This window comes from Cynocephalus volans, chromosome 12 (genome assembly GCF_027409185.1).
Source record: "Cynocephalus volans isolate mCynVol1 chromosome 12, mCynVol1.pri, whole genome shotgun sequence".
NCBI lineage: Eukaryota > Metazoa > Chordata > Mammalia > Dermoptera > Cynocephalidae > Cynocephalus > Cynocephalus volans.
The window spans coordinates 57566051-57590200 of NC_084471.1; the positions used below are offsets into that span (position 1 = coordinate 57566051).

At 42.6% G+C, this 24150-nt stretch overlaps 1 protein-coding gene across 1 annotated transcript in view; it reads left to right on the top strand.

Moving 5' to 3' along the window:
* Positions 1 to 19017, top strand: part of PPM1H (protein phosphatase, Mg2+/Mn2+ dependent 1H) — a 254270-nt gene extending 235253 nt beyond the window's left edge. The window contains exons 9-10 of the mRNA XM_063076146.1: positions 3939 to 4090; positions 18870 to 19017. Of these exons, the coding sequence (XP_062932216.1) occupies positions 3939 to 4090; positions 18870 to 19017 (300 nt within the window). The remainder of the gene's footprint in view (positions 1 to 3938; positions 4091 to 18869) is intronic.
* The last annotated feature ends 5133 nt before the right edge of the window (positions 19018 to 24150 follow it).

Here is a 24150-nt window from a genome sequence, read left to right on the forward strand (position 1 = left end):
CATGAGGGCATTATGCCTGCAGAGGAACAGGGAAAAGAAAAGTGCTGCGCCCTGGTCCTCCACAGGATTGCTTTGGCAGCAGGGGTGGCATCCCACTGCCTTCAGCCCCACTCCTTCACCACCAGTTCAACTCCATGTCCGTACACTCTTAATCCAGAGGAATAGCACCTACCCCAAAGAAGGAAGGAGAGATGCAGGAAGGGACCTGTGGGAAATCACCTCACTTGTTCAGAAGGCGCCTTCTCAGAAAGACCCTCCATGACCACATCTTTTAAAGTGACTTTCTCTGTCACCGTCCTTACCCTGCATGACTTTTCTTCAGAGCACCGGTCATCTTCTGACACTGTATTTTGTTTGTGCATCTATCTCATCAAATCTTTTAGAAGTTTTGAGAGACTTCGTCGCTTTTGTTCATGGTACCCCCAGTGTGTGGGGGAATAGTTGGCACCTAGCAAGTGCTTTGTAAACGTGTAACAAAACCAGGAAGGTGACAAGTCCATGCAGGCCCCATCTTTTGGCTGCTCTAAGAAACTGCAAGAATCTCCAGGATTCTTGGCAGATGGAAACGCGGGAAGGAGCCGTTCGAAGCCCTGACCACGTTCTCCACCCGCCTTCAGACAAAGGTGTTCCATAGCGCAGCTCTCCCCTCCAGGGGCCGGCAGAGACCTTCCAGATGTCTGAGTCCTGGGAATCCTCAGAGCCCATCAGTTTGATGTGAGGCTTCCAGGAACATTGGGAAGCTATTGAAGGAATTGAACAGGGGAACTTTGGGGAGGTGAGTGTGGTCTGGTTGAGGAGGGTCAACGGCCCCTTCAGGGAGAAGGTCAGGACTGCGGAGCCTGCTGGAATCCTTTAAAGCCCTTGCCGCCGGGGAGGATGAGCATGCAGGGGGATGCTTGCAAGGCAATCCAGTTTTTCTGAAAGCACTTTCACAATGTTCTGCATCACAGGTTAATGTATATGACACAAGTTGTAAGTGGAAAGTTGGCAAAGTCCTTTGGAAATTGGCTAAAAGGCAGGAAACAAAGGGTAGCAGTAATAAACCTAAAAGGATGTTAATTGGGGAATGCCTCAGGGAATCGGGTTGCCACTAGCTTTTTATATTAACATAAAAATTACATGGAGAAGGGTATTGAAAGGGGTTTTCACATTGGCTAATGAAACTGCATTAGGGAGCCATGTGTGGAAATGTGAATAGTGGCATTAGAGAAGGATTCCCTTTATTGATGGAATTGAACAGTAGCATTTTCTAACATGTTTGTATCAGCCCACACCCATTCCACTGGCCAGATTTCCATTTGAGAAGTGGGCAGGACAATTCCATCTTGAACAACTCAACCTGTCACATTTCTTGGGTCAGCAGACAGCACTTTGAAGAGGTTTTGGCACCTAATCACAGAGCAGATCCTGAAATTAAATGGGGGTTGTCTTCAGACCTGGAAACCTCTCTCTTAGGGCTGGGAGGCAAAGGGAATCTCCTGTTCAGCTACAAGTATAAGTTTGGGCCACCTGATATCTGCATCTCCCCACCTCCTGTCACTTAATATTTTCTATTCTATGGAGCTCAAATTATTATCAAAGGAATTATTTGTAGATATACCCCAGTGAGAAGCTAGCAGTCTCTCCTAAGCCAAGTTACTGCATACTGGAAGTAACAACACAGTGAGCTAGGACATGAAGTTGGGAGTTCAGGGTGACATTCGCTATCCTCTCTGCAGCCTGCATCACAGAGTCCACTGAGCCCTTGATCTCCTTGTTTACAAACCTGGCCAGCAGGATTCCTACGTGGCCGTGCTACTCAAAGTGTGGTCCATGGACCTGAAGCGTTGGCATCACCTGGGAAGAAGTTAGTACCACAGAATCTCAAGCCCCACCCCAGAACTGAATGAGAATCTGCTTTTTAAAATGTATTATTTATTTTAATTGACACATGGTGATTGTATATGTTTATGGGGTACGATTTGTTGTTTTGATACATATGGATGTTGTGTAATGAAGGCGTCAGGGTAGTTAGTGTATCCATCCCCTCATGCATTTATCGTTTAACAGGATCCCAGGCGATCCCCGTGCACATTCACATTGGAGAAGCGCCGCTCTCCCATACCAGGAATCACACCACATAAAGCAGAGGAGGTTTGGTTGCTTCTGATAGAGTGAAAAATGGACCACATTAGTTGTGAACTGAGGATAGAATTCTGGCATTTGGGATTTTCTGGTCTGCCGGAAAGTGAAGTTCCCCTTCCAGTTTTCTTTAATTTGGCTCATAAGGCTCCATGCCTTCTCTAGAATGTAAGCTTAGCAGTACGTGAACATGCCTTTGAGAAGAGCCAGTGCCGTGCCCTGCGTTCATGTTCCTGTGCATGGCTCATGTGCTGGCCTGTAGCTGAATGTTGCCATCAAGTTTGCAGGCCTGGCACCTGCTGGCTGCTCTTCATGTGGCATAATTTACCAAGAGCTCTTGGGTAGGCACTTGGTTGCTTTCTGCTGCTGGGCTGTTAGCCCATAGCACCAGCCCCAGGGCAGGGCATCACTGGCCTGGGCAAACCTTTCTAAAGCACAGGAGGCTTGGCTTTCAAAGACCTCGATTTGAACAGTCTGGAGGCCTCTTAGAATTGTATTGTCTCTAGATCTGAGGTGACGGAATGACACTGTGCAATGGGGCATGTGCTACAGCCTCCTCCCCACTCCACTCCCCACCCTGACCTATAGCTTTCACTCAGACTTGTTTTTAGAAAATAAGATAGAGTAATGAGGGGGCTGAAGGAGATTGATTAAAGTGACCTGCTTTGTTCTTACTTCATGAGGTGCTGCAGGTGCGGGCCGACTCTGCTAAATCAGGGAATAGCAGTGAAACCCCAAACTCTTCTCCACCCCTCCCTGCACTCCCAACCTCCACTGAAGCAGGGTGAACATGGAGTTGTGAACTAACCCAAATGAGGCTTGATTTTTATTTTTATTAGTTTTGCCAAGGCTGCTACATTCTCTTTAAAGAGCTTAGGTGGATGTTAAAATATCCAAGTCATTTTAGGTGCTAGAAATTAGGAAAGAAAGTTTGTCAGACAAAGACACACTTTGGAGATTCACACTGAGCATGTGTCCTTTGAATTAGCCTAGATCAGGCTCCTCGATTCTTTTTTTTTTTTTTTTTTTTTTTTTTTGGTCGTTTTTTCGTGACCGGCACTCAGCCAGTGAGTGCACTGGTCAGTCCTATGTAGGATCCGAACCCGCGGCAGGAGCATTGCCGCGCTCCCAGCGCAGCACTCTACCAAGTGCGCCACGGGCTCGGCCCAGGCTCCTCGATTCTGAGTGCAGTGTCAGAGCCCCATACTTACATGAGAGGAGTCAGCCCCTTGTTCAGAGCAGGTAGATAAGAAGCATTGCAAGTGAGTACGATAAATAAAGTGTCTCTCCTCAGTCCTAGACGAATATACATACAGCGCTACTAACACTCGTAGGTTGGCTTTCTCTCCCCCACAGACTGAGAGCTCCTCTAAAGCAGGAAAATGTTATTCATCTTTGCATTTGTAGCACCTGGCACAGGGAAGGGACTTCTTAAGTGTTTGCTGAGTTAATATGCAAAGGACGGCCAGCAAGCACACCCCTTGCTGATCTTCTGGCTAGCACAATATGCCCTCATAAGCCACCATTCCAGCTATACCTCAGGCATTACATTTTTGATTCATTTTTCCCTTGTCAATTAGGAGCGCACTTCTTGGGCTCATTCACAGCTGTGTATTGGGCCCCATATATCTGTACAGCAAGTCTCCAGAGGAGGCCACCCCTGGCCACAAAACTCACTGTATAATCAAGTACCTTAAAACACATACCTGAAAACCACGAGGGTGGGCAGGAAAAGGGAAGAAGAATCAGAAGTCAGTTTGTTAGGAAGAACAGTGTGTTCCCAGTTTCTTAAGTAGTAATATTCCTGTTCTTTTCAGGTGAGAGTCTACGAGCTCTCCAGATATGATCATGGAGCAGATGATGTGCTGATCTTGGCCACTGATGGACTCTGGGATGTTTTATCAAATGAAGAAGTAGCAGAAGCAATCACTCAATTTCTTCCTAACTGTGATCCAGATGACCCTCACAGGTTTGTGCATGTCTATGATTGTGGAGTTGTTCCCCAAGCAGTCTTGCACGGCATGACGGAATTAAATAATAAGCATGCAGTCTCCTTTTTTTTTTTTTTGTCAGCTGACCAGTACAGGGATCTGAACCCTTGCCCATTGTGTTATAATACCACACCGCAACCAGCTGAGCTAACCAGCCAGCCCTAATCATGCAATTTTCATCCTTCATGATTTATAGTAGAGTCTGATATGGATGACTCAGTAAGCAACTGCAGAAGGGACTGCATTTCTTATCAGAGGTACTTTCAATATCCAAATAAAAATCATCATAAGCTTAACCTACACATAGTGGTAAAGAATTTAATTTGTTAGATATTTCAGCAGCATATCTTTGTCAGGTTCTTTATATCCTCCAAAGTAGGAATAATCCAATTTTTTATCCTGCTGATGAGTGGTGGTAAATGCTCCCCAGCATTGATTTTCAACATTGGGAAATTATTTCTTTTGCAAAATACTGGGAAAGGAAAGAAAGATAAAATGAGGTATTCCTTTATAGTATAATGGCAATGTAAATATCTTAAACAACCCTTGAACATCCTCTGAAATAAATGGAAATTGCCTCTGAAGAAAAGCAGCTTTAACTAGAACACAAAGAAACAAGTCATCAAGAGTAAAAGCCAGCAAAAACAACAGCAGAATTAGACCTGCAAATACTTCATTATTGAATTCCTCAGTAAAAAATGTAAATATTTTAACATGCTTCAGAAATTTTTTAAAAGCATTGAAAATATGAACAAGGAGAAGAGACTATAAAAATGACTAAGCAGATTTTAAAAATAAGGAAATGGAAATTCTAGAGATGAAAAATATAAAAATAGGACTTAAAAAAATTCAATGAATTAAACACATTAGAAACAGTTGAAGAGAGCATTGGTGAACTAGAAAATTGATCTGGAAATAACCCAGAATATGGCTCAGAGAGACAAGAGAAGAGAAAATATGAAATGAGATTAAGGGACTAGGAGGATGATCTAAGATGCTCTAAATAGAATTCCAAAAGGAAATACTATAGAAAATGGGAAGAAAAAATTCTAGAATTCTTGAATGATACTAAAGAATTGTTAGAAAGCCTAACAATCTAAAGAATTTGTTAGCCTAACACATTTCAGGCAGAAGAAATAAAAAGAAAATTATAAGTAGGTGCTTTATAATGAAAATGAAAATTTTTAACCACCCCCACCCAAAAGATATTAAAAGCATCCAGAAAGAAAGGACAAAACAGATACATAAGAATAGCATTTAGACTGACAGCTACCTTTTCAAAAGCACCAATAGGAGCCAAACAACAGTGGAATTTTATCTTCAGTTTATCTTCATTATTATTATTTTTTTTATAGAAACAGAAAATAACAAGTGTTTGCAAGGATGAGGGGAAATTGAAATGCTTTCACATTGCTGGTAGAAATATAAAATGGTGCAGCCACTGTGGAAAATTAAATGGTGGTTCCTCAAAAAATTAAACATAGAGTTATATGATCCAGCAATTTGACTTCTGGGTACATACCCAAAAGAAGTGAAAGCAGGAACTCAAACATATATTTGCATACCCATGTTCATAGCAGCATTATTCACAACAGCTAAAAGGTGGAAGCAACCCAAATGTCCATTGACGGATTAATGAATAAACAAAATGTGGTAAATGTACTCAATGAGATATTATTTAGCCTTAAAAAGGAAGGAAATTCTGACATATGTTGCGATATGGATGAACCTTTAACACATTATGCTAAGTGAAATACGCAGCCACAAAAGGACACATACTGTGTGATTCCACTTACATGAGGTCCCAGAGTGGTCAAATTCTTACAGACAGAAGGTAGAGTGGTGTTTGCCAGGCACTAGAGGGAAAGAAGAATGAGGAGTTAGTGTTTAATGGGTATAGAGTTTTAGTTGGGGAACATGAAAAGTACAGGAGATGGACGGTGGGGATGGTCGCACAATAGCGTGGGTGTACTTAATGGCATAGAAATGTACATTTAAAAATGGTTAAAGCAGCAAATTTTATTTTATGTATGTTTTACCACAATACCAAAAAAATCCGTTTCTTTTAAAAAGCAATAAAAAAAACTCACAAAGTAGATAAGTTTTCTGAAAAATTAATAAAAATGGGAGAATAAATAGTATTAGGAATACAAAACAGTCATAACGGAGATGCAGCAGCAATTAAAATATAAGAAGCTGTTATGAACATGTACATATTCTTTAATAAGAACATTGTAAAGATACCATTTCTCCCTAAATTCATCTATAGAGTCAGCACAATTATAACCAAAATACCAATGGCGTTTTTATGGAACAAGCTGATTCTTAGATATATATGGAAGAACAAAATGCCCAGAATGTTTGTGACATTTCTGTAGGGCTGTATGGGTTTTGCCCTACTGGATATTAAGACAAAGCCAGAGTAATTAAGACAGTAGAAAAAAATAAAAATTGATCCTTATCTCATATCATAAACCAAAATCAAGTCCAGGTAAAGTAAGGTTGCAACTGGTCTAACTGAAGAGGGATTGTTATCTATACTATATAAAGAACCCTCACAGATCAGTAAAGAAAACACAAAGAATCTAATAGAAACATGAGCAAGAACCAAACTGTCATTACACAGAAGAAAAGTAATGGCCAATAAGTATATGGGAAAAACTATCCAACTTCCATTACCAGAGAAATATAAAAACACTGTGAGATATGGTTACTCACTTGATTGACAACATTTTAAAAGCCTGATAATAACAAGAGTTAGCAAAGATGTGGAGCAACTACAGATGGATATATGAATTTTTAGAAACGCTCTGAAGAGAGCTTGGCTTTCCTGGTAAAGGTGAGCACACTCATATAACCCAGCAGTTCCACTCCTGCGTCTGTACCATGGAGCAGTGGTTCTAGAAGGGTGGTTCTCTGGCCACACGGCGTCAGCATCACCTGAGAACTTGTTAGAAATGCACATTCTCAGGCACCGCCCCAGATCAACCAAATCTAAACTCCAATGGTCAGACCAACAATTTGTGTTTTTAACAAACCATCCAGATGATTCTGATGCTGCTAAAATTTGACAACCAACTTCCATGGAGAAATTCTTACATCATCAGTCATGTGAAAAGATATCCAAAGAATTGTTTTTATTACAAAAACTGGAAGTAAGTTACATGTCCAACTGTAGGATGGATAAACAAAAAATAGAATACTTACAGCACAAAATAAGAATGAACCAAAGCTGTGCTCATTACCAGGGAAGAATCTCAAAAACATAATGTTGAATTTAAAAAGCAAGTCATAGATGAATACATACATTATGATTCTATTTATATGAAGTGAAAAGCTATCATTCATTCAGGGATATTGATATTAAAACTGTAACAAAAAGCAAGAGAATTAACCCAAAATTCACAATAATGGTTACCTTGGGAGGAGAGGTGACAGGGGCAAGAGGGAATATGTGGTTGAGGAGGGATCCACTGGGCTTCTAAGGTATTTACTGATAATGTTCTATTTAGCTAGACAGCAGGTACATGGTTGTTTGTGGTTTTTTTAAAACTGTAAATTTTATATACATTCATTTGTATGTAAAATACGAGACGCAGTATAGTCTAGTGGTTAAGAGTGTGGAATATGTAACTGGACTTCCTGAATTCAAATTTTGGTTCTTCTTCTAGCCTTGTAACCTTGGGAGATTTTCTTAATTCTCTGTGCATCTGATTGCTCATGTGTAAAATGCGGATCCCGGTAGTACTAACCTCATACAGAAATACATATACATAATGCAAAATGCCTCACATATAGCAGGCACCAATAGAGGTGTTTATTGTTATTATTGTTTGTTTCATACATTTCACAACAATAGAAAAATTCAAGAAAAAAGCATAGCTGGTTCATCTCTCTCCTAGGATTGTTTGGTATAATTTTGCTCAGGTGCAGAGAAATTGATGGTACTGTAATTAAAGATTCTTTTATTTGAATTTAAATGTGTTTTTCTCCTTTCAAGTTTTTAATTTTAATCTGTGTTAAGTATCGTACTTGTTAGCAACATTCTCATGTTGATTTTTCTCTACTGAGATTATTTTTATAAAGCTTTGCAAAGCCAGCTGCCAGTTATCAGTTAAAAGGCACCCAGCACTTCTTTCTCATCTCTCCGAGATGGCCTGGTCTTGCTCACCAGCCTGTCTCTCCATGGCAACAAATTTGCCTGCTGAGGAGTGCTAACCTATGGGCAGCATGCGTGTGCCTGGTCAGAGCAGGCTACTGGTGTGCCTGAGAACTGTTGCCTACGAAGGCAAGGTTTACAGGGATCTCCTCCAAACAAGCAGGGCAAGAATGAAAAAATATTTTTCAGTTTGCCTTTCAGGGAAGACAGCAAACCAAAACCTGAGAAAGACTCCTGTATGAGATAGATGAATGAGGGAAAGGAAAAGTTGCAAGAGGAGCACAGTTTATTGGTAAGAGATAGATGATCAGGCCGGAGATCAAAAAAGTACGGGTTGATTTTTGAGATCTTAAGAGAAACTTTAGGGGCCAAGGTTTTCTTCTTTGCCGAGTAACTTTCATTCAGAGTCATTCATCTGAGAAATACTGTTAAGAATCTATTTTACGAGGCAAGGCCTTTTAGACATTAGGGAAGAATCCGTGAAGAAGACAGATCTGTCTCTGCTCTCTTGGAGTTTAAAGTCTCGAGAGGGATACAGAAGCATAAGGAAGTTTCAATAAGAGTGATTAAAGAGAGATGGCTGGCCGGTTAACTTAGTTGTCTAGAGCGCAGCCTTGTAACGCCCAGGTCAAGAGTTTGATTCCCTGTACCAGCCAGCTGCCAAAAAGAAAAAAGATGTAAAAAAAGAGTGATTAAAGAGAGAAGCTCAACCTAGAGCAAGGGACGTCTAAACTTAAACCTGAAGAATAAAGAAGCATGAGCCAGACAAGGTGGGGGGGGAGCTGGGGAGGGAGAACACGGCACGTTCAAGGAATTCAACAGTCAGACTGGGCTGGCATGGGGCAGTGCCAACAGCTGGTCTGTGAGAGGTAAAGAGGTGCCTTACGAACTCACAAGATTAATGAAAGTGACAATTAGTTGTAGAAGAGGAAGTCTATGATAATGATGGAATTTATGTCATTCATTCATTATGATCCGTAATCAGAAAATGTTCTGCCAATCTGTTGGTGAAAAACATAAGATGAGGATCACCTGTACCCCAGTGTGCTCCTTAGTAATGTAAGCCATGTTGGGAAATCAGGGAAGCTTACTTTGTTTCAAAGCCATCACTTAGGAATTTTAGTAAATAGTGCTCTCTTCCTTGTGTGGCATCTTTGCACAAATCTGTGTAATTTGGCAGGAGAGCACCACACTCATGCAGTGGCTTAGCATGTCTCCCTGGAAGGCCCATGGACACACAGCTCAGTCCCGGGAGCCAGGCGCCCTCCCGACTGAGAGCTGTTCTAATCTTATCATGCAAAATGGAAAAAGAGTGGAAGTCACCCTAATTAATGAGTTTTAGCCCAAATCATAACTTCCGTCATAAGGAAAGACCCACTATAATTCTAGAGGCTCTTTTAGCTCTTCCTTGGCCAGAGGATTCATTTCTCTCCAAATGTGGTCCAGGACCACAGGTTTGCCTATTTAATCACGGGGTAGGGGAAGTGGAGAGAGACTGGACCCGAGCCTTGGGGGTCGGGGTGCTGACCAAATGAGGCCAGCCTGTTGTTTGATACAAAATGTACCAGGAATGATATATTCCTAGTGTGGGAAGCCTGAGAGAGACGAAAGAGAACAACACAAGTGAGAAGAATGACAAAATGTTTCTGCATTTGAGGCTTAGAGTGGGCTTGTTTTCCTTTGAGTTTTACCAGGTTTTTCCCAGTTTTGTCTAAAAAAGACACAGGACAGGAAGAAGCAGGGCACTAGTCTGGTGACAGGCAGGACTTTTGAGTTTTTCCATTTGATTGCTGGGCTTTTGTTTATGTTGTGTGTAGTCTTTTTGTTGTTGTTGTTGTTGTTGTTTTTCTTTTTCTTTTGCCTCCTAGTGACAGCCATTCTCAACAAATTGCCAGCATTGTCTTCCTCTGATGGCATCCTTCCCAACACGAAATTTAAAATAGGATCTCCCCCTCCAGGACGTCTTGTGAGAGAAGAGATGATTAGCATAAGATGTGTTAGCCAAGCTCTGACCCTCGGCCCATCCTCTCAGGCAGAGACGGGGATAGAATTGAGCTTGCGATCTTCTTGACCTGGTGTACTTAAGTCCTTTTGCTCTTTTGAACTGTCTCCACAAAGGAAGCAGAAAATTAAAAGGTGGCTTTGTGGATGAGCCAGAATATGAGTGCAGTAGGTTTTTTCTTTCTTTCTCGTCTTTTCAGTGGAGTTTGCCCTGAAGTGTAGCAGAGCTGGCAGTTCTTTGACTTTTTGTGGGGTCATGAAATGAACCATTCACAGGAAATTCATCAAGCTAACATTCTAGAGTGGGGTTGTTGGAGGTCATAGAGATTGAGCTGCACAGTTCCCTATAATTCCAGTTAGACCCTCTTTTGAAACCTAAAGATCCTGCACAATTTGGAAAAGGTACTCAGAGGAAGGTCTGGAAGGGGGTTTGTGAGGTAAGATATCTGCGATTGACTATCCCCTCTGTAAGGCCAGAGGTTTAGTGGTGGGTCTCCTGGGAAGAGTATTCAAAATGGAGGCAAATATGTAAACCCTCCAAGAAGATGCTTAATATTTTGTCCGACAGGAATAAATTGTTAATATTACTAAAGGGGAAGGGAGTGGGCAAAGCCAAGAGGAACTGAGGCCAGAGAACAGTTACCAAACAGGAAAACATGTCACGGGTTCACGTTCCAAAAGCCCAGGCAAAACTTTGCAAAGCTTTGGCCCAGTCCTGTATTCCCCAGAATCTGTCTATGGAAACCTCATTTTGTATATCTTGAACCTAATGACCCTCCATCCCCTTGCCATGACACTCAAGGGGCTTTTTTTAGTGTTAAATCTGTAAATACCAGTATACCGCAAACCCCATGGAGGATGTCTCTAAGGAGAGATGCCATCTTGATATTCACAATTCTGGTGTCATTCTTCATGTGTGCTTTCCAAGCTCTCCGAGCTCTCTGAGGCTCAGACAGCATGTGCCTTGAGAAGGAAGAGAGGAATCAGGAGAAGGATAATAGTAAAACACCAACATTGACAGCAGACATTAATGAAGGTATTAATGCTAGTTTGTATTATGATGATAAAATTTATTTCGGCAAAAGACAAAATTCTTTTTATGATACCTTTCCATGACTTAGCTGAACTAATTTACAACAGTGCCATGTGGTTTTCAGAAATTATACCTCAAATGCAAAAAGGAAGGGTTCCCCCACCCCCCACCATATCAGTTACAGGTTTTAAGTACAAATTCATGAGTGTTTGATCCGGTGTCTGAAGACTAGATAAAATCTGCATTTTTGCTTCTTTCACCATGTTTTGCATATTCAGATCCGTGGGAATTTGGAACTCAGCCTGAGATCCTGGCTGTGGCAGCCAGTTCTGTCTTTGTGTCCTCGTCTTCAGTGCTGTTTATGTGGCTGTTGAGCAGAAAACTATTTGGCCAGTTAGCTGTGAGGCCACATTGGGACATTTTTAAAGGGCTTGCCAAGAAGGATTGAGAAGGAAATGGTCTATTATGCCTGCTCATATTGAAATGTTGCTGTTTGGAATTTGAACACTTGCCACCCAAGAAACCAGGGAGCTAGTGCCAGGGTATAGAGAGGTGGACAGTGCTCAGTGGGGGCCTCACCCTCTCCTGTGGGGGTAGGGAGCCCTCTCCAGTCTGTGGCTTTGTGCCTGCCAGTACGCAAATCCCCCATGAACACAGTGAGGGTGTTGCAGACAACAGCTGTCATTATTCCAGTGTCTCAGGGTACTCGGCTTAGTGGAGTCTCTGCACCCCAGGCAGGGGACAGAAGCTGGTGTGAGCAACTTCACCGGCTTCAGAGCTTGGTTCCAGAGGTGCACAAGGGACATGTGTGGCCCAGCTCCCAGCAGTGAACCTAAGACATGTGCCTCCTCATCTATTTCCAAGCACAGCAAAGGCCACCCTCCACCCACCCAGTCACCAGTCACCATAGATTCCAAAGCTGGGGAGAGCCTTTCTACCTCTTAAATCTCTGAGGCCTGCTCAGAATGCAAAGAGGATTCCTCCTGTTCCTATCACACTGTATTACTGCTGAGTATCAGCAGATGGAGGCTACCTTTTATATGCAAATATTTAGAACCCATTAATTCCGCAGTTCCTGCCACTTACCCGCCCTTTTATAAGACCCTGACTGTACCATCCAAATGGCAAATAGAAGTTGCCACCCAACTAGAACTATTAAATACTTTAAGGCATGGTCATAGCCTGAGGCCTGAAATTAACTTATTTCTGATACTCCAGTGTTGATTCAGATGTGGTCTTGTGGGAAACTGACTCTGTAAGAGGTAGATAGCTTGGAAGAAAGGCATTTTGTGTCTAATGAGGAAAATGATAGCTAACATTTATTGACCTCTGACCTCGTTGCGGGCACCGTGCTGAATGATTTATGGAAAGATCTCCTTTAGTCCTTGCAGGAGTTTCAAAGTCTGCACTATTATTTATTGCAGATTTACAAGAAGAAAAGAGGGCTCCAAGAGGCTAAAGAATTTTTCCAGAGCCACCCATCTGGCTTAGTGGGAAGGGCAGGATAGGAACCTGGGCAATGCGCGCTCCCACCCAGAGCCCTGGTTTTGCTCCACTGAGGAGGTGACAAAACTGAGAACGGCCACAGAAACAGTAAGGACAAGGGAGACAATCGAGGATTTATCCGTCTCCTTCTGCCCGACACTGGAGTCAGTGGTTGTGAGAAGAGTTCTGACCTTCCCGTAGTTCTGCAGCCCACCTCCTTCCTGTTTTCCTTGCCTCCCCTGCCATCTTCCTCAGTCCCCAAGCCCTGCAAACTTTGCCAAGTCCAGTACCTCCCTGGCAGCCATTTCTCTAGCAGAGCTTTGCTGATCAATATTGAAAGCTTCAGCCAGAGAAGAAAAGTGTTCTCAAAATTCACAACTTGTCTCCTGGGGAGACTCTTCATTAGCAGAGAGTGGGCACTTCAAACCACTCTGCAGTTCTCAGGCGGCCTGGCCGAGCCCTGGGGAGTCAGGCACTCAGTAATGGCCCTGCAGCTGCTCTGCAGCCGCTTCCAGAAACACAGGCCCTCGGCTGCCTCACGGTCCTAGAGAGGGTTTAACAGCACCCACCTCCCGCTGGCCATCTCCAGCGGTACACATTCTTCTTTGCTGCTCTCCTGGATATTAATGTGCTTAATCTCATGTCTTGACTCAAATTTTCACCCCACTCCCTGCACCTCTCAGTCTATGGCATGTGTATGCCCTTGTGTTCAGCCTCAGGACCAAAGCCGGTAGAGCCCTCCTGGTTTACTGCCATATTTGCAGTTTCTTTCATTGACACCAACCCAGGCAGCCCTTGTAAGGTAGAAATTGGAGAACAAAATGGGGACAAAGAGAAGCAGGTCTTTCTCTCCAGAGAAAGTTCTTTCTTCCCGCACCCATCTTGATATAAAGCAGCTTTGCAAGGGATTTCATGCCTGGGACAAGTTGCCTCTTGCATGTGGCTGCAAATGAGTACTAAATTGGTCACCAGCCTGGCCCAGTACGGGGCTGGAACAAAAAGCCACCTTCCAAGAGCTAGATTCCTGGGGTTGTATTGAGTTAATGAGTTTATGAGGAAAGCTCCTTGCAAGAGACCTCATCTCACCTAAACACTGTTGCTGACTTCCGTTCCAATGCTGGATCTCCTGTAGCTTAGACTGCTCTTGGTCAGGCAGGGATATCACATATACTAGGGAAGCCGGGCAAAGAGAAGAGATTTGAAGGAATCTGAGGTCCTGGGAACAGTGTAGGAAGAAGACATTGTAGGGATTCTCCCTAAGCTTCTCCCTCAGGTTGGAGCTGCTGTACGTTGATGAGGGCAGACACCTGATAAAATTGAGGTTCTGTGAGGAGGAGGGAATGGCTGGGCAGGCCTACCACACAGGAAAGGTGTGAAGTTCAACCTCACACTCTCCTGTGGCACAGGGATCCTAAGCCAAAAAATTAACAAATATGGTCTCGCACTAGAAAAACCCAAGGTGTCCCCCAGTAAGGCAAATTTTTAAAACTCTGTAGATAATCCAAGGCATATAGTAAACAACCACTTCCAAAGAGATGCTTATATCTTACCTTCATACCCACTATGAGAAAGAATAACTAGATACCAAGGAGTTTTCCCTCCAACCCCCCACAGAAAGCCTGGACGTTACAGAACAGTCGAGAGAAAAGTCAAACATGTACAAACAGAAGCATAAGGTAAGAAGAGGTGAATTTGGAAAAGAACGAAATGGAAATTTATGATGGTAAAATGTCATTGAAATAAAGTAACTTGCTGAATGGATTGAATAGTAAACTGCTAAAGAAGGAATTAGCAAATCGTAAGATATCACAGAGGAGTTGAAATCTGGAAGATAAAATGTAAAAGTCTGATAAGAGTTTATGGAGAGTATATTAAAAAAAACAACAGGAAAGACAATATTCAAAAAGGTCATGGTTGAGAATTTTCCTGAATTAAATATTTCCTCAGTTTGAAGGAGTAAAGCTAATTTCTAACCATAATAGATAAAAAGGAATCTTCATTGTTATGTCTCAGTGGAACTTCATACCATCAACAACAAAACACAACAAGAAGCTGAAAGGCTACCATGGAGAAAGGACATTTACTTATAAAGACATGACAAAAGGCAGACTTCTCCTCAGCAAGACCAGAAACCAGAAATAAGTGAAATAATATCTCCAAATTGCCGAGGGAAAATAACAGTCCATCTAAAATTCTACTCCTAATAAAGCTGTCATCCAGGATTAAAGGCAAAATAAAGGTTTTCGTAGTCCAACGACTTAGGTGAGTTTATCCCCCACAGACCATTGTTAAAAGAATTACTAAAAATGTCCTTCAGTAGAAGGAAATTAAATCCAGAAGGAAGGAATGGGCTGACAAAAGCAAAGAGGTTAGTAAGGATGTTGGTTTATTCATCTAAGTACAGATTGTAAGTGGTGATGATAACTAATGGAGGTATAAAACCAAGGTGAAACTAAAGTACTAGTTAGTCACATGGAAGATGAAAGAAGACATTCTAAGATCCTTTTACTTTCAGAAGAAAGAGAGAAATATTGATTAACTTATATCTTTAAAACTTAAGCATAACTGCTAAAAGTATAAACGCTTAACATAAACACCTGCAAACCAGTTGGGGGAGGTGGGTATCAAAGAAAGCTATCAACCTGACAAGGCAAGAATGAGGAGAGAAACACATCATAAATAGAAAACACAAAGTAAGTTTTCATATATACGCGCGCGTGTGTGTGGGTATGCATATATGATGGCAAAAACAAGATATATCAGTATTTACAACAAACCAGTATAACTCACATCTTAATACTATAATATTAGATTTTATTTTAATTATCCATGTGCCACTAAGGTAATACACTTAAAATAATGCAAAATTTAGAAATCCTACTCTCCCTTGTGGGTTTTATAATTGAAGAGGGTCATGGTGAGAAAGTGACATTGAAAAGGACTATGATTTCTTGCCTCAGAGACTAGAATACCTTCCACTAAGGATGATGACGAAGTTCCACCTTGGAAGGGAGAATAAATGAACACTTATTGAGTTGTTCCTCAATCTTCATGGGGACCTACAAAGCAACTAAGAAGGAGCATCAGAGAGAAGAGCCTGTGTCGTGGGCTGTGGAGGCCCCCAAAAGAAGGGAGAATTCAAGAAGGAAAGAAAAGAGATTTCAGGGATGAAGAAAATGGTCAGCAGTGTCCGTACTGGAGAAAGGTTGAGCAGAATGTGTATTGAGAAGCCACCTTTGCATCAAGCTTTAAGAGGACAGATGAGTAGGGTATCGGGCCCACTGGGAAGAGACTGAGGGAGAACGTGGGAAGTAAGAAATTGAGGAAGCAGGAAGTTCAGCACCGAAGGGAAGACAGTAGCCTCAAAGGAAGGTATCTTGGAAGAGGCGACAACCATATTTAAGAATAAAACCTAATTATCTACGGCCCTCGCGGAAGTGAGTTTCCCAGGTAACCGTCTTTCCAGGTGACCTAATGCTTGTTTTACAAGAAACCAAAGCTAATTTTGACCACTTTTACAATACCCAAAGTCACTAGCAATAGCAATATCAGGGTGGCCTCTTGCCTCTAACTATGATTGATGCGCTTTCATGACTTGAATAAAGCCAGTTAGACGTCATGTAACCTTGCTTTTTTCTCTCAGTTATTTCCCCATGACCGCAGGACCTGTGGAGACCTATTTACCTTTAACAGCCACACAGAGTTGTGTCTTGATTTCTGGTGGGGTTTTTTTTGGGGGGGGGGAGTTGGCATCTTTGAGGGTCTTCTGTTGTCGGCCATATTGTCTTATAGCTTGCCGTAATTTTCTGTGTCTAGTCTGCTCATGAGCTGGGTTAAGGCGTGTTCAGCCCTGATAGATGAATCATCTCCGTGTACTGACTCAGCCAGGTTTCTGAACCTGAAAAGCTACATCCAGATCTGGTCAATCACTAGAATAATAAATGTCATCCTGATATCACTGGTGGCCTTTTCCTACATGGTTATGTCTCAGGTACATAATTTAATGTAAAACTAAGAGTAACCTGGGCCGAACATCTGAGAGCTCTTCTGAATGGAGTATTTGAGCTGCAGTATGTGGGTTTTGAGACATTTATTTGGCTCTTCAGCCAAAGGCTTCTTTGGAGCCCTTTCTGTGTGTTTCCTGATCTCAGGAGGAATAGAACCCTCAGAGAGGACTGACTGGTTGCATCTTCCCTAAGGTAAAATTTAGATTTCTGCTATAAAGCCCATCATTCTCTCAATACAGATAGAAAAAGGTGTCTCTCCTACTACCCGCCCTACAGGAAGAAAAGTATTTACTTTTTATTAACTATAGCCTCCCCTTGTCTGTAACGTGTGCTACACTTCTGTCTGGGCTGTAAGAATCAAAGGCTTGATTCTTGAGACTCTACATCTTGGATTCTTCACAATCCTGAAATTATTTGCTACAGCAGTTCTTAAGTAATGTAACAACAGGGCTATATGCAGGTCTCTTTTAACAGGAGAGTCTGTAAACACATAAGGGGTTTTAACAGAAGAAATAGAGAGGCTTCTGGTGTTCTGAATTCCATAACTCACAGTTCTGCAGGCAAGGCTGAGACATTCCAAATGGGGAAAGGTCACTCGCAGTATCAGGGTGGTCCCTCATAAAAGGCCCACAGACTGTCTTCTAAGAGGCCTTATAGTGTGATATTTATTATCTTGGTGGTTTACCAGAGTTTGGCTCTTAGCTTTTTAGGTTCAGAAACTGATTTAATCAAGATACAGAGATTCATTATCAGAGCTGGGCTCACCTTAACCAAGCTCACAAGGTCTATAAACCAAAATGCCAGTTGACATTTATATGGAGAAATATAACTGACTGATAAAGTACAAGTGAGTGGCTCATTCTTGCCCCGGATGCAGGTCTACACAGGGGGACAGATCATTATCAGAAAGTTATTTGGTGAACATGAAATCAGAATAAAGGTGAATCACATGTTTAGTGACATAGTCTAAAGTAAGCCATCCCTCACCAAATATAGCCCTGCCAGTGGAACTGAAGTTCTTTGAAGTCTGTCAAGTAAGACTCTCTGCCCTAATCAATATTTGGACAGACACCTGCCAAAGTTTTGTCTCATTTTTTATGCTTCAAGACTAACCAAGGCCCATGCTCACCCAAATCACCTCCCAAGTTAGTCTTCGATAGATGTTAATAATTTCCATCAGCTTATGGCAATCATTATTTTTCCTCAAGTTTACAGTTTAAATCTCAATGAGCAAACTTATTTTCAAATTCTTGAGGGACATTGGTCAAGAGGAGAGGGTGGCATTGTAAGGATGAGTGGAGCACTCACCCACACCATGTGTTATCAGTCATTTGCAAAAAACACCTTCACATTCCTGCTATATTCCTATGAACTATTTTTTTAAATCAACTCATTTTTTAAAAAGAAATTTATTTTAAAAGGAGATCTTCCCCTACCATAAATGAGAAATTGCTATCCTTTGTCACAAAAGGAACATAGTCCTAAAATAAATATATTGAAAATAAAAGTTCTTATTTTTTCCATGTACTTTTTTTTTTTTTTTTTTTTGTCTTTTTTGTGACCAGTAAGGGGATCGCAACCCTTGGCTTGGTGTCGCCCGCACCATGCTCAGCCAGTGAGTGCACTGGCCATCCCTATATAGGATCTGAACCCATGGCAGGAGCACCGCTGCGCACCCAAGCGCCACACTCTCCCGAGTGCGCCACGGGGCCGGCCCTCCGTGTACTTTTTTAGCTGAATACTGTGTGCCTTGGAAAGCTGTGAGCCCGAGCAGATCTTTTAAGGTACATTAGCACCAGACTGAAACCCTCTCCTCAATGTAATAAAAAAACATCAAAAGAGGACTGAGCAATGGGATAATTTAAGAGGCTATTTAATGTATTTAGTGCCTTATCCAACTATGGCCTAAAAAATAGTCTCACATTAGGCCTCCCACATTTTGAGAAAAGGTGATGTAGCTTTTTCAATTTTAAAGGTATTTGGAAACTGTTGATATGACTGTAGTGATGCCTCCTGCTCCCAGCATCACCTGAGCTGTACTGACTGTCTTATTCCTGCCTCTCCCTGCACAGGTACACACTGGCAGCTCAGGACCTGGTGATGCGTGCTCGGGGAGTCCTGAAGGACAGAGGATGGCGGATATCTAATGATCGGCTGGGCTCAGGAGACGACATTTCTGTATATGTCATTCCTTTAATACATGGAAATAAACTGTCATGAAATTGCCCCGGGGGGTTGGGAGGACAAAGGGGAAGAAAACTGGGATGCCTCTTGGCTGGGTGGAACTGGGAAGTGCCTGGCTGAGTTCCAAGTGATGTAGTCTTCCCAGCACAGGTGGGGAGTTTTCTGCCAAAAGGCCTCTGGCTGTGCTTCAGATGACCCTTAGGTTTCCATTTCTTCTTTAGTAACAGGTCTGACACTTAACAAGAACAAAACACAAAGGCTGCTACTGAGTGTTGTATTTCTGTTGGTTCTTTTTATAGGGAAGCCTAGGTGGCCATGGTCTATTTTGGGCACGTACTTCATATTTATTTTATCTAGAGTAGCTAGGGCAGCCTCTTTCAGGTATAACTGGCAGGAGACTCTTCAGCCTGTCAAGCTGCCAACTTCTTTGTCTACGGGTTAAAAGTGCTGCATTGGAAAGTTGAGGATCATGCCTCGGAGGGCGTGGGCACCCACCTTCTAGGAAGCCTGAGGTTTATTTCAGGGATTGTTGCCTACCGTTCCCTTTCTCCCTCCCTCTTTCTCTTTATTCTTTTGTGGTGATGGTGGGGTGAGGCAGGGATTTTTTTCTTTTTTGACATTCCTTGAGTCTTTACTTTTTCCCTCCCATAGAACAGGACTGGGACTTGTCAACTCCTTGCTGAGGAATTTCTGTGTCAAAGTCCAACCCACGTGGTGTGTCCTCATGGTTTCCAGACCACACCACCCAGGTAGCCATCTGGAGTAGTGCCTTGCGTGACAGAGTGTGTCCTTGTTGTGTAACATTTGTTCCTGAGTTGCATTTTCTCACCAAATCAGCATGTTTTTGTGATAATATGGGTTTTTCATCGGCCACAGTTCCTGTCGCCCTTGCGTGGCTTGAGGTTTCTCTGTGAGTCTTAGGTTTTCACTTCTGGGATGGTTGGTCCTCTCTCATGTGGGGTGTCATGGAGACACATAAAGCAGTGTTTGCTGGAGCAGTTTAGGAAATTCCTTGTATCAGTTGGTTCACTGCACCTCTTTGGAGGACCACTTCGGCTCCAGATTTCATGGGTTGTGGCTGTCCCTAGGCCCACTCCACATACAGTGTGTCAGAGTTCTGTCAAGGGGCACTTCTCCTCTCCCTATCCTCTTCGTGCAAGGCCCACTCAAGATGGCCCTTTAATAAAAGTGAATTTGAATTGGGTTGACTGGTTATTCTCATGCTGTGCTCCCTGTCCCTTCTCCAGAGAATCATGTCCTGGCTACCCAGGAACTGACCCCTAGTCCCACTCTAGTTCCACCTCTGCGTGTTCCTCACAAGAGCAGCAACAGTAGACACCAAATGGACAGACACCATTTCTACCTGCTGCTTCTCTGCCAGGGGGAATAGCAGAGTAGATTTTAAAAATCACTTCTGTCTCTCAGGCAGACTGCTGCTCTGCACTGGGGAACCTTGTAGAACAACATCTAATTACCTCGTCTTCTTCCCGCTGAGCTGCTGGGGTGTCATCACCATTTTGACAACTTCGTGTAATTAAAACACTCTTTGGACCCAATAAAGAAAAAGTCATTGGTGTGATCCCCAGAAGTCCTGAAGAGCCAATTCCAGTTCTCATGTTTGTTTGAATTCCTTCCCCAGAGGAGAGGAGAAGAACTTTTCCTCCAGGGTCATAAATCGCCTGCATTCCTGGAGTTGTAGATATTTTCTCAGGAAGGTCTGGAGCCTTCCTGCTCAGGAATGAATTCATTCCACAGTGTGGAAACAGTGCCCTGTCAGGCAGGTGAAGGACTGTGGGAGTTCACCCCACCAGGTGTTTGCCGAAATGTCGTCTGGGAGGAACTGGACTACCCCCTTGTCAGGACTCGCCTTCGTCTGACAGCGTTTCCTCTTCCTCTGGTAAATCCTAGTTACCCCGAATGTCTCTGTGGGGAGAAGTTTGTGGTAAACCATTTGCTTCCCTGGCAGAATATGACGCCATGGGAAAACATTCAGGCAGCCTACGGCAGTGTGGTCCACTTCCTGCTCCTGCCCCGACTCAAAGTCATGTACAAATTGCAAACATGAGAAAGTCTTCCATGGAGGACCCTGAGCTGCCTCCTTTAGGATTTCTCCTGTGTTCCCATTGCCTTTCATTTCTTTGCTTTCCTCAACCTCTGTCTGGGTCCTACCTTGAGCTTCTCTGGTTTTATTCATGCCATCAGAGTCAATGTGGGCGTAGATATCATGTAGATGTATTCAATTCAACCATTCATTTACCACCAAGGCATGTCTCAGGAAAAACCCTGGAAACCCTTTATCTAAACTATCCTAAAATCTTGAGCATTTGATGCTGCTGATTTTAGTTAGAAAGGTACCCAGGAATTCCTTTCATAAGCCCCCTTGGATGGAAAGATCTTAGTAGCAAGCAAATCCATGTTTGTGTTTGGGGGATGGGAAGAAGACTACAGATGAGGTGAATAAATGAAAAGTGGAAAGCAGGATTTATTAACTCCCATGACAGACCTGCCCAGCAGTGGTGTTGCTCTGTGAATGGAGCTTACTCAGTTTTGGCTTTATTTTTCACCCAGGCCCTGAGTCACCCCATCCTGGAATATAATTGTGTCTATACAACAGGCTGCCCCTTGGAGCATTCCTGGAAAGGTCAAAAGACAACACACTCAAAATTGTGCACAACATGTTAAAACGTGGTTCTGAAATCCTGTGTATCTGACTTATAGCCAAATCTGCTTGCCCTAATACCTCAGAGGAAGTCTTGTTTAATGAAAAGCTTTTGATTTCCTAGGCAAGGCTTTATGGTGGGGGGATGGGGGGCACATGGAGAGTGGTGGTCACTTCTTTTAATGAAAATCTGCTTAAGCTCTAAATCTCTTTGTTGGGTTGGCCTCTGCTCTTCAGACTGTTTGTTGAAGTCTTTTTCTTAAAGGGAATGAACTCAAAGTCCAGCCACACTCTGCATGTTTTGCTAGAGGACAACCCAAGCTTTGTTCTTGTGACACCTGAAATCAGAGCAGTGTCAGCAGTCAGGGAGGCAGAGGTGTGTCTGCTGTGGTTGTGCGTACCTGTGGTTGCTCCTGAGGTAGGAGGGGAGGTGCAAAAGGAGCTAAGCCAAGTACTCAGCTGTCTAATAGGACAAAGCCTTTACAAGTGGGAATCTCAGTTATTTTCCACAGTATTGAGCTTGGGAGGATTTGGGGTATCTAGTTTTTGAATTCCCAGAAACTCACTTCTCTGGGGCTTTGTGCAGGCAGTTGTGCCCAGCCTCTTTTTACTCTTCCCTCTAAGTATTTATTTACTACTTGGGAAGAATTGCAGCCATAGGTAGATATTAGTGGATAACGAGAGTCCCAGTACCCCAATTTGGCCTCAGATCTTGGCCATTCAAACAGGGTTTTCAGTTTACCAAGAGCATTAGCGTGGAAACACTTAGAAAAAATCTCCCACATCTTTAAAATTCTGATTCTCCTCTCCATAGCTCCTTTCTCACCTCCTTCCTTATCTGCTGATCAACTTTATTTATTTATAAAGCCTCAAGTGGTCAGTGGTTTCCTTCCCACCAGTTTGAGGATCTAACCTTTCCTTAAGTGACCCAGCAGCTCCACTGTTTTCAGAGTGAATGTGTTAAGCTGTGATGAGAGTCTATTTTCAGAAGTTAGTGCTTCTGGGACACTTGGAGAAAGCTGTGAGAATCATTGCCTAAATGACAATTGTCTAATTGCAAAGAACAACCAGGCTGATCCTAAAAGTTCTAAGAAAATGGTAAAACAGTCTCTGGCCACAGGACAGAATTTTATGTTAGGAACTTGGATTTTTGAGGGCTTACAAAGAAATGCTGCAGCCTGCACACCACAGCCCACCTCTCTGAGCAACTGTGGTTTTGTGTGGGTGATGTGGCATGTGTGTGACACTGGGATTTTTCAAGGACACTACATGAGCAGCTTGACTTGCCTCTTTGTCAGATTCGAGTGCCAGTCTAGGGAGTACTGCTCTTTCTAATCCACAGTGTTAACTGTGTAAATAGTTTTAATTTTTCCTCTGTGTCTTAGATGAAGTTTTGTTCATGTAGTGACCAGGTAGACAGTAACCAAATCAGGCTGTAAACGTGCTGTTGTTTTCTCCGGTGATGTACTTGAGGAAGGAGAATCTCGTGCCCACCACTCTTCTGATCTCCCACGAGTATTTTGTATTTGTTTGGGGAGTCCCAAGGTTACTCTTTACTCCTGTTTTGCCACCAATTTTCTGTTTCTTGTGGAGACCCGGGGAGGTCCATGGCAGAGGTGATTTGTAAGGAATGTGTCATGGTCTGGGTTCCCAAAACTACCCTATGTACAATGAATGAGAGGAATCTGCCTGGAAATGGTTTCAGAACCATGTACCTTTATGCTTTGTGATTGTGAAACAATGACTTTTGTAACCCCCAAATGAAAACTGTTTAGCAAAGGGGATCTATTTTGTGTGTTCTGAGATTTAGGTGCAATGTCCCCTGGAAAAAGCTAAAGAAATGTATATGCTCAATGACATTTTAAAATAAAATATATATATGTATATAGGACATCTTTAGAAAAACTTTTTTGTGTCTTTGAATTCATTGTGAAATTTCTTCATGTCAGGTAATGGAATGGCACAAGAGTGTATCATGGCTTGATGTGAGGTTATCAACTATGAACACAGACTCAAAAGAAAATCAAAAGGGAATGAATGCCAACACTGTAAGCCTTCACAGGAATAGCAGGAAAGGCTAACAATACATTTCAAATATGCCTCTAGAGAAACAACCATGGATAGCATGTGTAAGCACTGGGAGAATTCAGAGAAAAGAATTACTCTCAAGAGGTATTCTTAAGTGAGAGGACTAGTGCCTAATCTTCTTGCTGAAGACAGTAAGAATCAAGACGCCCCTAAATCGCTTAAGCATTTTAAGTACCTAGAAAGTGTTAGCACAATGTACCATCTTATAGAGAAGAGTTACCTTAGCAGGTGGGGTAAGGCATTAAAGAATGCTAATTCTGCCTAGTTCTAGTGTCCAGAAGAAAAAGTAATCTAGAAAATATCAACAGAACGCTAAAAACGATCAAAGTACAGATTCACAGAAGAAAGCTAAAAGTAGGTTATGGCTTATCTGAAGCTTGCTTAGGAAGAACAGGATAGGAGACAGTCAGATTGGAATGATT